At 43.1% G+C, this 14,008-nt stretch overlaps 1 protein-coding gene across 2 annotated transcripts; it reads left to right on the top strand.

The window, feature by feature from the left end:
* Positions 1-4,271: 4,271 nt before the first annotated feature.
* Positions 4,272-12,382, top strand: LOC124266786. Of its 2 annotated transcripts, none has more exons than XM_046701588.1 (2): positions 4,272-4,328; positions 10,159-12,382. In XM_046701588.1, the coding sequence occupies exon 2, from the start codon at positions 10,164-10,166 to the stop codon at positions 11,673-11,675; it is 1,512 nt and encodes a 503-aa protein (XP_046557544.1). In that variant the 5' UTR covers positions 4,272-4,328; positions 10,159-10,163; the 3' UTR covers positions 11,676-12,382. The 2 variants fall into 2 exon arrangements, with proteins under 2 accessions (XP_046557544.1, XP_046557545.1); XM_046701589.1 differs by lacking the exon at positions 4,272-4,328 and adding an exon at positions 4,418-4,543.
* Positions 12,383-14,008: the final 1,626 nt, after the last annotated feature.

Here is a 14,008-nt window from a genome sequence, read left to right as displayed (position 1 = left end):
CTGAGTGCGGCGTAAAATAAACTCACTCACTCACTTTTTCAAGATGTAGGTGTATTGGCCGACACACCTACCATTTTACCGGACTAGTACTAGACGTACTAGACAAATATAACAAAGTCACAAATGTTATATTTGGGATAACACTTTCTAAGTAAAGTAAATATTTTAGTACTTCTGTTGGGTTGAGTCCCATCCGGGATTCGAACCCACACACTTAGAGTCAGGCACCTAATCACCAGCACACAAAGTCAGCTTCCGCGGCATTTTGTATTCATACACAAATCTGAAGACACTGGTACAAAGTACGGACTAAAGTAAATAAAGGACAACAAAACCTCACACAAATTCGTTATTTTGACAGGTTACTAGTCGCTTTCATGGTAATTTCTATTGAATCAACGTTCGCGTTCTTAGGGTTGATCGATAGACAACCCGGGCACCCATACAAACGTTTCGCCAGTACTCTTGCATATATTTCCGCTTACAGGATCTTGAAACCTTTTTCTTTTCTTGTTGTTTACTTAAATAACAATCTACATCGTCGTCAAATTCCAAATTAAGCACTTGACTTACAACATCTTCGCAGCATTCAGAGTGCATCCTGCAAAACAGTGAATAAGAAGTATGTAGTGCGCATGTCCAGAGTCAATGTGCTTTGAAAGAGCCCATCAAAACATTTGTTTGGTCCTTCGAGTGCTCTCATACTTTTGATAACTTGCCGGCACATACTTTTGTACGTGCTTGCTGCGGTTGGGTAGCAGCGAATGAAAACGTTTTGAGAATATTAGCATATGGGTGCAAATGAATGAAGAAGAAAGAAACTCAAAATGTCTAATTTGGATGCGAAACAAAAGTGTTTGCTAAATGTTATCTCGACCGTAGTGGGTATTAGACAGATATATGGACTCTTTCTTCGGCACCTCGGTGGGTGTATCTCTTACAACATCGTCACTAAACACTTCGGCCTCTAATTTAACCTTCCCCTAACACTGAGTTTGGTTTTACGACGCTTTTAGCAATATTCCAGCAATATCACGGCGGGTGACATCAGAAATGGGTTTCACGCATTTTACCTGGAGTCGAGCCCTTGTCCGGCGTGAGGATCGAACACTTTAACCACTAGGCTACCCGATCGCCCCTTGTCACTAACACACACACACAATAGTCATGTTCCCATCTTTTGAAAATAGTCACTTGGCTTAGGAACACAACACGTGGTTTTTTCCTTGTTTGATGTTTAACGCCACACTCAGCAATATTCCAACTGTAAATGATTGAGTCTGGACCAGACAGTCCACTGGTCAACATCATGAGCATCGGTCTAGGCAATTGCGATTAACATGTGTCTACAAAGTCAGCGAGATCTGACCACCCGATCCCGCCAGTCGCCTCTTACGACACACATGTGCCTGCATATTCATATGTTTGAAAGGACCGAGCCCTAGAAACCCTTAGACGCATAGCTGTCGAACACGGTTACCCATCCAACCTCACCAACCCCACAGGATCGTCACCACTATCCAGCATCTTATCTAGCGTCTTTGTTGGGAGCATAGCTCGGCGGTCCATTCTTCTAAGGAGCCAAAATGCTCCATGCAGAGTTATTTCCCGTGACCGCGCCAGGATCTGCAGGCGTGTTTCGAATCCCACAGTCTTCGCTATGCACCAGCATCATGTAGGCAACCTGCATCATGTAGGCATTTCCTCTTACAGGGGCGGTGGGGTAGCCTAGTGGTTTAAGCGTTGGCTCGTTACACCGAAGATCCGCGTTCCATTTCCCACATGGGTGCAATGTGTGAAGCCCATTTCTGGTGTCCCCCGCCGTGATATTGCTGGAATATTGCTAAAAGTGGCGTAAAACCATACTCACTCATTCACTCTTATATGTACACTAAACGCCAAAACTACGTTACCCTCCTACCTTTGTGAATTACTTAAAAACTATCAAAGATATGTTAGAAGGTATTAGTTTACAAGAAAACTTAACAACACAGCTTTATGCAAATCACCAAAACGAATTCTCACATTCATATTTAGGTGAAATGCACCTTTTTCAGAAGAGTTGAATTGTCTTATATTCGACCATGCCGAAATAAACCAATAACAGTGATTTAAATGTCCAAAAGAAAGGTTCAAATAAAATTCTGCTTTGAGACAAAGATAAACCATTTTTAGTCACCATTTTTCAACTATTAAAACAAGAAACAACTGTTGTAGAGTGTGTAAAATTGTAAAATTATCATTCTTTTAAAATATTTTCTGCTGATTTGCATTAGTGAAAACAAGTAAAACGTGTCTTTGATATTGTGAAAAAGTGTTTAGGAACACCTAAAATTATCTTTGTTAACATTTTTGCTTGCAAGGTAACATTTTTCCATTTTCTGTTTACATATAGCAATATCAATCGCCAAAACGTAGCAATATTCAAGCAGTATTTGGATCCATTTCACGTGTAGAATAATTCTATAGGGTATAAAGAGAGACTAGAATGCATGATATGATACACAAGTACGAGAATTATGCCACGATTAACAGCTGAAGAGAGAGAGAGAGAGACATTGGGATGGTGCACATAGGGTCGACGTACAATGCTGTTGCCAACGCCCTCGTATGCCATAGTATCACGGTTATAAGACTTATGCAGCTACAGAAAGACTGGGGTCACCGTAGACAGACCAAGAAGTGGACGTCCACGCATCACAACGCCAGCTAAAGATAGGTTCCTCCGTCATTAAGAAAGGAGGGTAACGTTTCTTTTGGCGTTTAGTGTATATAACAGGACTGAGATACTGTTCAGACGAGGCGAAATAGAACTCACAGTCACGTCACAGAACTCATTGCACTGAAATAACCTAAATGATTAAATGTGTTGTAATATACAAATTGATGGTACATGTAAGCTGTTTACTCACGGTTACATAATACCCTCATCTGTACATACCTATAATGTAGGCTTTGTCGCGTGGTGGGTAGAGCGCCTGCCCACAGACCGGAAGGTCGGTCGTTTGATCTGAAGTCACGTTCTACCAAAGGACGTTAAAAGATGGTACTAGTTAGAACACTGACCGACGTTAACGGGATAAAACCAGTACTGGTGGACCGGACAGGGTGAGGCGAGGTAAAATGGGGTTAACGTCGAACTTAAGAATATTTCGCTCATATGACGACGTATGGCTGCTTGTACTGGCCCAGACAAGTTCTGTGTTGCTGTGATGTATCCATATATCTTCCCGAGGTGAGGTGAGGTGAGGTGAAATTGGGTTTAACGTCGTGCTTGAGAATATTTCGACGACGTGCATGCGAGTGTATGACACATATGTGTATGTGCGGCTGCTTGTACTAGCCCAGACTTAAGCTGGTTTTTATAGTGCTAGCTCACTGATATACCATGCCGCAGTGAAGCATGAATACTCCACTCAGACACATTATACTGACTCCGAGCCGACCAGTCCTTGTTGTACCCATTAATGCCGAGCGCCAGGCAGGGACCAAGTACCATATTTTAACGTCTTTTGGTATGACGCGGCCGGAGATCGAACCCCGACCTTCCGCTCCCCGGTCAGACGCTCTAACCACTACACCATGGAGGCGGTTCGACCGGTCAGGGTGTGAGTAGGGCATCTGCGTTAAACTGGGCCATGGTATCTCAATGTGTTAACTCTTAAAAACAGACGTTGGTCTGGTCCAGTACAGATGTCTGATTTCCAGCGCAGTTCTGGGGCGGTGGGGTAGCCAAGTGGTTAAAGCGTTCGCTAGTCTCGCCGAAGAGTCGGGTTCAATTCCCCCCATGTGTGAAGCCCATTTCTGGTGTCCCCCGTCGTGATATTGCTAAGATACTGCTAAAAGCGGCGTAAAACTAAACTCACTCACTCACTTCAGCGCAGTTCTACATTTAAAACCTGTATACCCCCTCCTCTTTAATCACATACATCCAAATACGGACATGTATATAATTGCTTTAGAATATATAATAAGGACCAAAACCACAATCGGTAACTGTTTCGAGATCCGCCACCATGGTTTTCAACCCGTTTTCGTTTTGTAATCTATTACAATACGTCATCGATAGGTTGTAATGTGTAACGTGTAGTAAGATATACAATTGGCAGCTGTTACATCAGCAACTGCCGCGACGACACGGACCGTGGAGGCGTGGTCATATTTGACAGGCGTCCACGAAACCTGATCATATATCGGCTGTGATAAGCCACACTCAGACCTGTGCAGAACAATTATGAAACAGATTATAGGTCGGAAGTGGGCCTATTTAAACCAACGTGCATTGTCTGATAGGTATAGTGGGGTGAGTCGGAGATCACATCACTCAGGTAGGTAGTCGACGATGTTGCTGTAGCTGTGGTGGTCATCACTGGTCACGGGTCTATATTTGACGAGGTGCTGTCTGTGACAAACAGGCAGGACCTTCCATCGATGAAGTCACATATACCCGTTATAGATATGCGTTCTCCGTGGATGAGGCATTTAACCGGTTTTATGTCGTCATAATTAACCTCTTATCTTCAAAGATAGCTGTACGTTTGTAGTAAGTGTGCATTTTGTCCAATTTAGTTTTATTTCACGTAGAAATGCAAAACGGTACCGGATAGTCGGGAATATTTTAGCAAATTTAAATAAATATAAATGTATCCAGTTATTGTCAATTTTCTGCAACACCATTTATCGAAAACGCGTTTCATTTTCGTTTTATTTCACGTAGAAATCTGTTTTCGATACGACCCGGAGAGACTGATTTACTGTTGTAGGGTATTATTTTTTCAACATAAAACATTGCAAGGGACGTATACGGGGATTGTCTTGCACTTATTAAAGGTTTTACCTTTGGTTCGGAGTCGAGGAATATGATTTTGGACTAACAGTAAACGTCAGAAATCTATCACGATGAGGGGCTGCGTCAGTTACCGGTTTGAACCGGGTAGCATTGTCTTATCGTCTTTCTGAACTTTGTCACCTACCTGTTTTTCCGCTACAGCAAGAATGCCTCGAAATGACACGATTATCAGTATACTTTGTGTTATGACGTCATATCAACGTTATAAAAAGTACTTTTCTTTCTAAAATTAACGTTTTCGACACAGTGTACTCAGAAACCCAAAATGATTCGGTAAAAGACAATGTTTTTATCAGATATGAGATGGCCAAAAACGCGACCATCTGTGTTATATGGGACAAAAAACTCGTAATGTTCATTCGGAAAATATCCAATGATTCGGCAAAAGACGATGTTTTTATCGGATAACAGATGGCCAAAAACGAGATCATTTGTGTTATATGGGACCAAAAACTCGGTATGCTCTTTCGGAAAAAATCGTGTATTCCCCGCGGGTGTTTATGCATTCGGAACACATTTAGAGAACGGCAAACAATGTCTCGGATATTTTCTGAGGTTATTTTTTAATTCCCATTTGAAGACACTTGGGCTTCAAACATCTTAACGGGATCAATAGCCACACATATACCGAGTATAGTTGAGAAACCGAGTTCGGAATCAATATGATTTCACATCCATATATACACTGAGGCTGGCCGGCAGAGACATTGGGGGGGGGCAGTGGGGTAGCCTAATGGTTAAAGCGTCCGCTCGTCATGTCGAGGACCCGGGTTCGAATCCCCACATGGGCACAATGTGTGAAGCCCATTTCTGGTGTCCCCCGCCGTGATGTTGCTGGAATATTGCTAACAGCGGCTTAAAGCCAAACTCAGTCAGTCAGTCAGTCAGTTAAAGCGTACGCTCGTCATGTCGAGGACCCGGGTTCGAATCCCCACATGGGTACAACGTGTGAAGCCCATTTCTGGTGTCCCCCGCCGTGATGTTGCTGGGATATTGCTAAAGCGGCGTAAAACCATATTCACGCGCTCAGAGAAAGTGGAAAATTGCTATTTTTTATAACGACCATGTCGACTTTTGATAATTCCTGTACTTAAAAACTACCAATCTTCATTTATCATGATATGATAGCTATATGCGCCCCCGTTTCCGCCACTAGAATTGTACTGTGACTCTCTTGCCATTCGGTGTGCAATAACACGTATCCTCATCCGAATGCGTAGGTTCATACGTTTATATTGAATAATATGTTTTGCCTTTTGATGAGTGTGTCGTGGTATTAAAAAAACCGACGAGTTGTGTCTACCACGTTTGCTCCTCCGGAAATTATGTGTCGAAAAATATGCATCATGTTTGTAAGCAAACAAATCTCGAATTAAATTCAAATTTAGATTCAAATGCCTCTATTCAGTAGAACCTAACTTTCTGCGATTGTGTCTGTTCCACTCCACTCCACTCCGCACCGCACCGCTCTACTCCACTCCACTCCACTCCACTGCACTCCACTCGCTGAAAAAATCGCATACGCTTTCCATGTTCAACATCTTCTATCTACTATCCGCTGTCAAAAAAGTGACTGAGAGCTCGTTGCTATCTTGTTACACTGAGGAGCTGAAAAGTCTCTTCCATGGATCTGAAAAATACCCTTCCCCCATCCAGATCGACTGCAGCCCTGCATCATTAAATGTAGACAGACAGTTTATTTAAGTCTCACCAAGCGTACACAATATATACACATGATATGAGTTTAACAAGAGTAAAGGTACCTAGCCATTCTTTATAGAATTATGAGAGACTGATTTGAGAAAATATAAAATACAAACTGAAAAATATTAGTAAATGGATATAAAAACTTCTTTGCGATAAAATTAGGTAGATGTTTTAGGTAATATAATTCATAACATGTTCATTGCGTGTAAGTGTATGATTGGCACTGTATCGTTTATGTAAAGGATTAACCTATTGCTAATGTTGACTTACCAACGCCCACCAATCAGGTGATTGTTAGTCATTCACTTGAAACGTTTTTAGCCTCATTTCGTGTTTCTTGTTTAATAATTCTATGACGTGTTAGATTTAAATTTTGTGTTGTACAAAACATTTACAAAAAAATCCCAAAGCTTACCCGAAGTAATATACGAGTACATTATTTCAGAAAAATGAAGCTGTGTGACTCACGATAGCACTGTCTGATTGACACGTGGAGACAGGTTAATTGAAACTTGACCCTGAAGAACTTTGACTGGCGTTGCCGGTAATCTAATCTGCTGTAGTAGTATCTATGTTTTACTCTAATTACTGTAATGTTCCTATGTGTTACGTTAAAGTTAGCGGCTAGACTAATCACTAGTAATTTCTACTTTCCTGCAAACCCCGATGGGGCAGACTAGTGCTTAGATCCGGGTTCGATCCCCACATGGGTGTGTAATGTGTAAAGCCCATGTCTGGTGTCCCCCGCCGTGATATTGCTGGAGTATTGCCAAAAGCGGCGTACAACTAAACTCAATCCTTTCCGGCAACTCGACAAGCAACTCGAGGGGGTTATTATCTAGTGACAGGGGTGGACATTCCATGCGGACAACTGTCTCCTGCTCACAGAGATATCAACGACCCTGTCACGAAGATGTCGTACGTTATCGTCTATGACGATGAAGTCTAATCCGATAGCACCAGCATATGATCATGTTCGGCAAAGTTAAGCATCATGAGTTTGATTTTCTACGTCTAAGCCACGACGAAGCTTAGACAGTATCTCGATTATCAGTGGAAAATACTGGAGCAGAGTTCTCGTCTGCTCAATTGGCCTGATCTTCAGCCCAATTATAGCATGCCTGCCATTGATGTCGTGTCAGTGGAATGCGTACCCCAGTGAGTTTAGTTTTACGCCACACTCAGCAATATTCCAGCTACTATGGCGGCCGAAACCGGAGACATGGAGACGATTACGCACTGTTTGAGTTGACGCCACTGTCGTTCAATTTCTTAGTGAGTCATGAAGTGCTAAAGTCGTGCTGCAGTCAGGAGAAACTTCTCTTCATGCAGTGTGGTTGAACGCTGTCGACCACCTGCATGTAGCCTGAGTAGGCGATCCAATGCCTGCAATGAAGTTGTGTTGACCACGTTTCAAGCAATCTTTGATCTGCCTCATTAATAGTCGTCAAACGTCGACTAACCCTTACCCCAACCACTGTTTACCGGCACATTTAAATATGTACTTGTTGGACGACGTTTATTTCATCGTAAGTTGATCCTTATAGTAATATGGTTGTGTTTTTCATCGAACTTTGCAGGGTTTCCACAACTGTTTTCGGCCTAGTAACATTTTCATAGCGTTTTTAATTTTTTTATTAAATTATGAAATTTTAAAGTGTACTTTCTTTTGCCCGGCGGTTTGAATAAATATAAATCTATACCAAATACAGTAGTAATTTTTCCATGAAGTTAAAACAGGACTTTGGTACCATAACGGAATAATGCAATGAAAAACTCATATTCAAAGTCTTGAGGAATTGGGCTTGTCCATAAAGACATTGAAGCGATTGAGTGTTCAAGTTGTGAACTTCTGTAAATATGAAACGTTAATGCCATAGAGATTCCATTGGGGCAGAATTAAGGTTAAGTATTCACTGCCCTATCTGACCCCACACAGCAGCCCTGCATACTCACATCGCGACGGCCTGTGCACACACTACGCTATGGGGTGATTGACCAGAAACTCACATTGCACGATAAAGCATTTACATAGTTACTTGGTGAATAATGGGCGGTGGGGTAGCTAGTGGTTAAAGCGTTCGCTCGTCACGCCGAGGACCCGGGTTCGATTCCCCACATGGGTACAATGTGTGCTGCCCATTTCTGGTGTCCCCCGCCGTGATGTTGCTGGAATATTGCTAAAAGGGGCAACTCACTCACTCACTCACTCACCTTGTGAATAAACTGACGTACAAAAGAAGGTACACACGTGGTGCTTGGGGTTATCAAAAAAACGTAAATATTTTGAAAAACATTGTGATTGTGACAAGTCACAGACATAGTGCACTTGTGTGTTTTCTTGTTTGTGTCAGTTCAATATTCATGTGTGTAGATCAGGCACCTTGAGCAGTATAATTCAACACCATTCAATGTACACCGACTCAAACAGGGTAGTGACGCTGTCCTAGCGAATACAGATATACAAATATAGTATTATCTGCCCGGATACATAATCTGTCAACAGAAAAGTGCAACTGGCTGAGGTAGTGAGTGAATATAGTTTTACAATATCACTATTCCAGCAATATCAGGGTAGTGTAAACAAGAAATAGGCTTCAAACATGGGATCGAGCAAACGTAAGATTAGTTTTAAGCCGCTTGTAGCAATATTCCAGCAATATCACAGCGGGGGGCACCAGAAATGGGCTTCACACATTGTATCCATGTGAGGAATCTAACCCGGGTCTTCGGCGTGACGAGCGAACGCTTTAACCACTAGGCTACCCCACCACACTCACCACACACACACACACACACACACACACACCACCCCTATTAACTCCGGTTTACCCCCATCAGCCCTGTAATTGGCAAGTACAAGGTATCTTTCCTGTGTGGCACTGACCTTCACCTTTGTTCATTGATGGGCAACAGAGTTCATAAAAGGCGAGAGAGTACAATATTCAAGTCGTGGGATAAGTCCGTTCCTATTCTGACCCCATTTCGGGACTCACCATGTCTTCATCTATTGAGATGTCCCCTACAGAGGTATATGATTATTTGTACAACCGTTATGTAGGCCAGCAGTATTATATAGAACGTGACTTGATAGGAAACGACCTGTAGTAACGAAAGAGGCCATGTTGATAGGTGAGTAAACAGTTATAAATGTGGAAAGAGGTACGTGTGTGCATGTGCGTGCGTGTGTGTTTGTTTGTATGTGTGTGTCGGTGAGAGCATTTGTGCAGTTTTGTTGTTGGTTAATAACAGAATAGGTAATCGATACACCAGCGTTGACAAGTGACATGACTGGCAGACATAGTGTCTGGATTTCGGTTCAGTGGCCCAATTACGTCCTTTACTTACGCCAGGATTCGCTAATCGTGGATTCCCAGATTTGCTCTATACATGACCCTTGGTTTACCACTCTGTCCAAGTCAGTGATTTCACTAATGAGATCGGGGCGTGGGGTAGCGAAGTGGTTAAAGCATTCGTTCGACTCGTTGAAGACCTGGGTTGGGTTTCCCACATGGGTACAATGTGTTCCCCTCCGTGGTATTGCTGTCTAACACCGACATCCAGTAAAACAGATCACCATACATTGTCATGTTTTGTTTCAGACAACATGGCGGTCCTGAAATGTCTGACGTCACTTCCTGCTCTAATCCTACTGGTGCTCACAATGACAGCAGCGTTTGACATCAACGACCCGAAGACAAACATAGACAGCCTTGTCCGAGTAATAGGATCCTCTAACTCGGAGGACGTGGGCGTACTTTACGGTAACGGAACAGTTTATGGCCGCCAACCTTCGCAAAAGCTGAAAAAACTCTTCTATTTTGAAGGGTTCAACGTCGGCCGGAAGGTCTACACCGGAAATGGCTACCTCTCGCTCACGCGAGAAGTCTTCGTATACCGAGACATCATAACAGGGGAGATAATCTACATCTGGCACAACGTATATTCGCAGCAGAGCAACGAGATTTTCCACGTCCATAACGACCCTGTTGACATGAACTTCACATACGGAGTTGAGGTAGTCCCAACGGTTCGATTCCCAGAACAGGAGTTTGGGTTTACTAGCGACATTCTCTTGCAATACCCGAACCTACTGGATCCGGTTCATTATAAAGAATTCTCGGCAGGTCCCCTCTATCAAGCGGATGAACTGTTCCAGTACTTCTCCGACTACGACGTGTTGACGACAACCAACATCTCCTCCCTCAACATGACGGGGGCGTGGTTTCGGCGTGCCCAGTACCTCCCCTGGATGCAAATGGGGGACACCCCGGGTCATCTGTATTACCAGACAAGCAACTGGAAGTGCCTCAATGGCCTCAAAGATCTATCCGAAGACCTTTACCAGTTCGTCGAGTCCAATTTCCCCGAGTTCTTTGAACCCCCAAATGAATTTGATCCAATTCCGGAGACAACATGGCAAGTTATCAAAGACGTCATAGACAGCAGGAGAAAACAAGGCCTGCCAGACATAATTTTACCAACCGTCAATATTACAAAACGCGTGACCCCAAAGGCCAACAGCCTTGACCCAAGAGTCAAACCCCTGTTCACGAAAGACTGTACCAACGTATTCTTCAACGGGAGTATCTATAGCGAAATTACAGGTAGACAGTCCATTGAACTCATGAAACTCACAGGAACGTTCAGAGCATCCGCGTTCAACTCTGTACTCCCAGACATATTCCTGAATGTCAAAGTATCGGGGGTCTTCCGTGATCCCATAACGCTGAAGGAACTGCAATATTTCCACAACCCTTTTACCAATGCCACTGTCAGCGTACCAAAGTTTACAGGGGAGAGAGAAGGAATTTTTAAGAAAGACGATGTCTTCTCGATATCTGTTCCTCATCTGGAGAAAGTGTCAGTACAGGCTAAGACATCGCACACGACACATCTTCCGGACAACGGTAGTGAAATCTGGTCGGTAGACATGCTAACGCTGTTCTTCAAAGAGTGCGACCTCGACAAACAGAACCCCTACTTTTACGGGACATGGGCCCGCTTTACCAGCTGGTTAGACTGGATGGGCATGGATGGTATTGACGGGAACCTGGTATGGCGAATGAGCATCAACAGAGTGACACCTCAGCCGGGTGACCCAACTTGCCAACAATGAAGCCCTGTATATACATCAGCGTAGCCGTTTCTGTGATTTAATGTGATCTAATGTCACGTTGACCCAACTTTTAAGACATTCCGAGATGGTCTTGAGTGCACATGACAGAGACTCGCACAACTCATCATATTTACGGACGGAAATGTACCAGGTCCCGATCCACAAACCGTTCGTAACGTTACGACCTGTCCTAACTCTATAGTTTAGCATAGGTTTACGAATTGTGTGGCTCGGAACCCAGGTCTTGCAAGGTCAACATAATATTATATATTCATTGAATAGCTGTATCGGTTTTTTAAAATAATTTTTAATTATATTGTAAAAGTATTTCGAAACATCTTGTTATTCGATGTATTTTTTTATTCCAACAGTGACCTTACAGTTGATGAAACTACTCAAACCAGGCTAAGGACCGAACTATTATTTCACATTTCTGTCATGGCATGAAGGAATGATCCTTTACATCTTTTGAATTACCATGTCAAATAATATGTTTTCGATATTGCGTCACAATATATCCAATTCTGCTCTACCGGTGACATATAAATGTATTTCTTTTATCATTGTAGCTCATAATATCGACCCTCCGCTTTTCCGGAACTATGTTTATCTCGATGTGTTTTCGGTGTATCAAATAAGTGTGATGTTGTTTATGGTTGAATTGTTGATAACGCATAATGTTCGTATTAAAATCGTTCGTTTCAGCATCTTGCTTTCATGTTCATGTGTCTAAAAATAGTCCAGAGTAATTATGGCATTGGCGGTAGTGAGTGAGTGAGTATGATTTTACGCAGCATTTCGCAATATTCAAGCAATATCACGGTGGGGGACACTAGAAATGGGCTTCACACATTGTACCCATGTGAGGAATCGAACCCGGGTTTTCGGCGTGACGAGCGGACGCTTTAACCATTAAGCTACCCCACCGCCCCTAACGTTGGAAGTAGTAAATTACAATTACAATTAAATGTACAAAAGAAAGTACACCTCTGGTGTTTGGGGATTATTTTCCAATAAACAAAGTAAGCATTTTGGAAGGTGTTTTGATTGTGATTACAAGTCAAAGACATTGCGTACATATTTTTAAAAACACCATATATGACCTTTACGGTTCTCAGAATGGAATATCTTGAAAATCGTGATTTTGTTGAATCGCACGTGCATGTTATGCGCTAACAGTATGAAACATAGTCGATTTTAGTTGCAAGAACGTTTGACTGTACAATCTGTTTAATGAAACGCGTCAACCAGGCTGTCAAGACATCTGACAGTTCCAGAACTGGAAGAGTGAGTGAGTTTTGTTTTACGCCGCCTTTAGCAATATTCCAGCAATATCACGGCGGGGGAACCAGAAATGCCCAGAAATGGAAGAACGAGAGTGACTGCCCCGCAAGAAGACCATCACCTTCGTATTGTCGTTCTGCGCAACCGGATGCTCGCAGAGACGTCATCAGCAGAAGCTACATGATGAGACGACGGCGTGTTGTGGGTATCCGGGCTTATCGACCCGGGCCCCGTTTCTAAATGCGATCGCAGGTGATCGTAATTCCCATACTTTAACATGGGTAAGGTGAGGTGAAATTGGGTTTAACGTCGTGCTTGAGAATATTTCGCTCATATGACGACGTGCATGCGTGTGTATGTGTATGTGCGGCTGTTTGTACTAGCCCAGATTTAAGCTGGTTTTATAGTGCTAGCCCACTGAAGATACCATAGCGCAGTGAAGCAAGAATACCCCACTCAGACACATTATACTGACTCCGAGCCGACCAGTCCTTGGTGTACCAATTAATGCCGAGCGCCAGGCGGGGACCAACAAGTACCATATTTTAAAGTCTTTTGGTATGACGCGGTCGGGGATCGAACCCGCGACCTTCCGCTCTCTGGGCGGACACTCTAACCACTACATCACTTTTACTTTAACATGGGCCTACGACAGTCGTAGCGCTGCGATCGCTTCGGGACATGTTATTAACCCGTCAACATCGACTGAAACGCTGAGGTGCTGGCAACGTTGCATTTTGGTACGACATCTGTCGTGTATTGGCAACATGCACACGATGTTTTACTGTTCGCCACTTGTAAGTCACAAATAAGACACTTTCCATATTATTTACGTACGTTGTTTTTGAAATATTATCCCAAAGCAACAGATTTGTATATAACATCTCAAAAAGCACGTGCATACATAACATTACCACAACCACATGCACAGAAAGAATCACCACAACCACATCCCCGCATGACATCCCCACATCCGCATACACACATGCCATCCCCACATCTACATACACACATGACATCCCCACAACGACATACACACGTGACATCCC

The sequence above is a fragment of the Haliotis rubra genome, unplaced genomic scaffold (genome assembly GCF_003918875.1).
Source record: "Haliotis rubra isolate DU_JTF1 unplaced genomic scaffold, ASM391887v1 Scf128, whole genome shotgun sequence".
Lineage (NCBI taxonomy): Eukaryota > Metazoa > Mollusca > Gastropoda > Lepetellida > Haliotidae > Haliotis > Haliotis rubra.
The sequence above is the reverse complement of the archived record's forward strand: the minus strand, read 5'-3'. Positions and strand labels throughout refer to the sequence as shown.

Coding starts and splice junctions, on each gene's coding strand:
- LOC124266786 (XM_046701588.1), top strand. CDS start 10,164: ATGGCGGTCCTGAAATGTCTGACGTCACTTCCTGCTCTAATCCTACTG.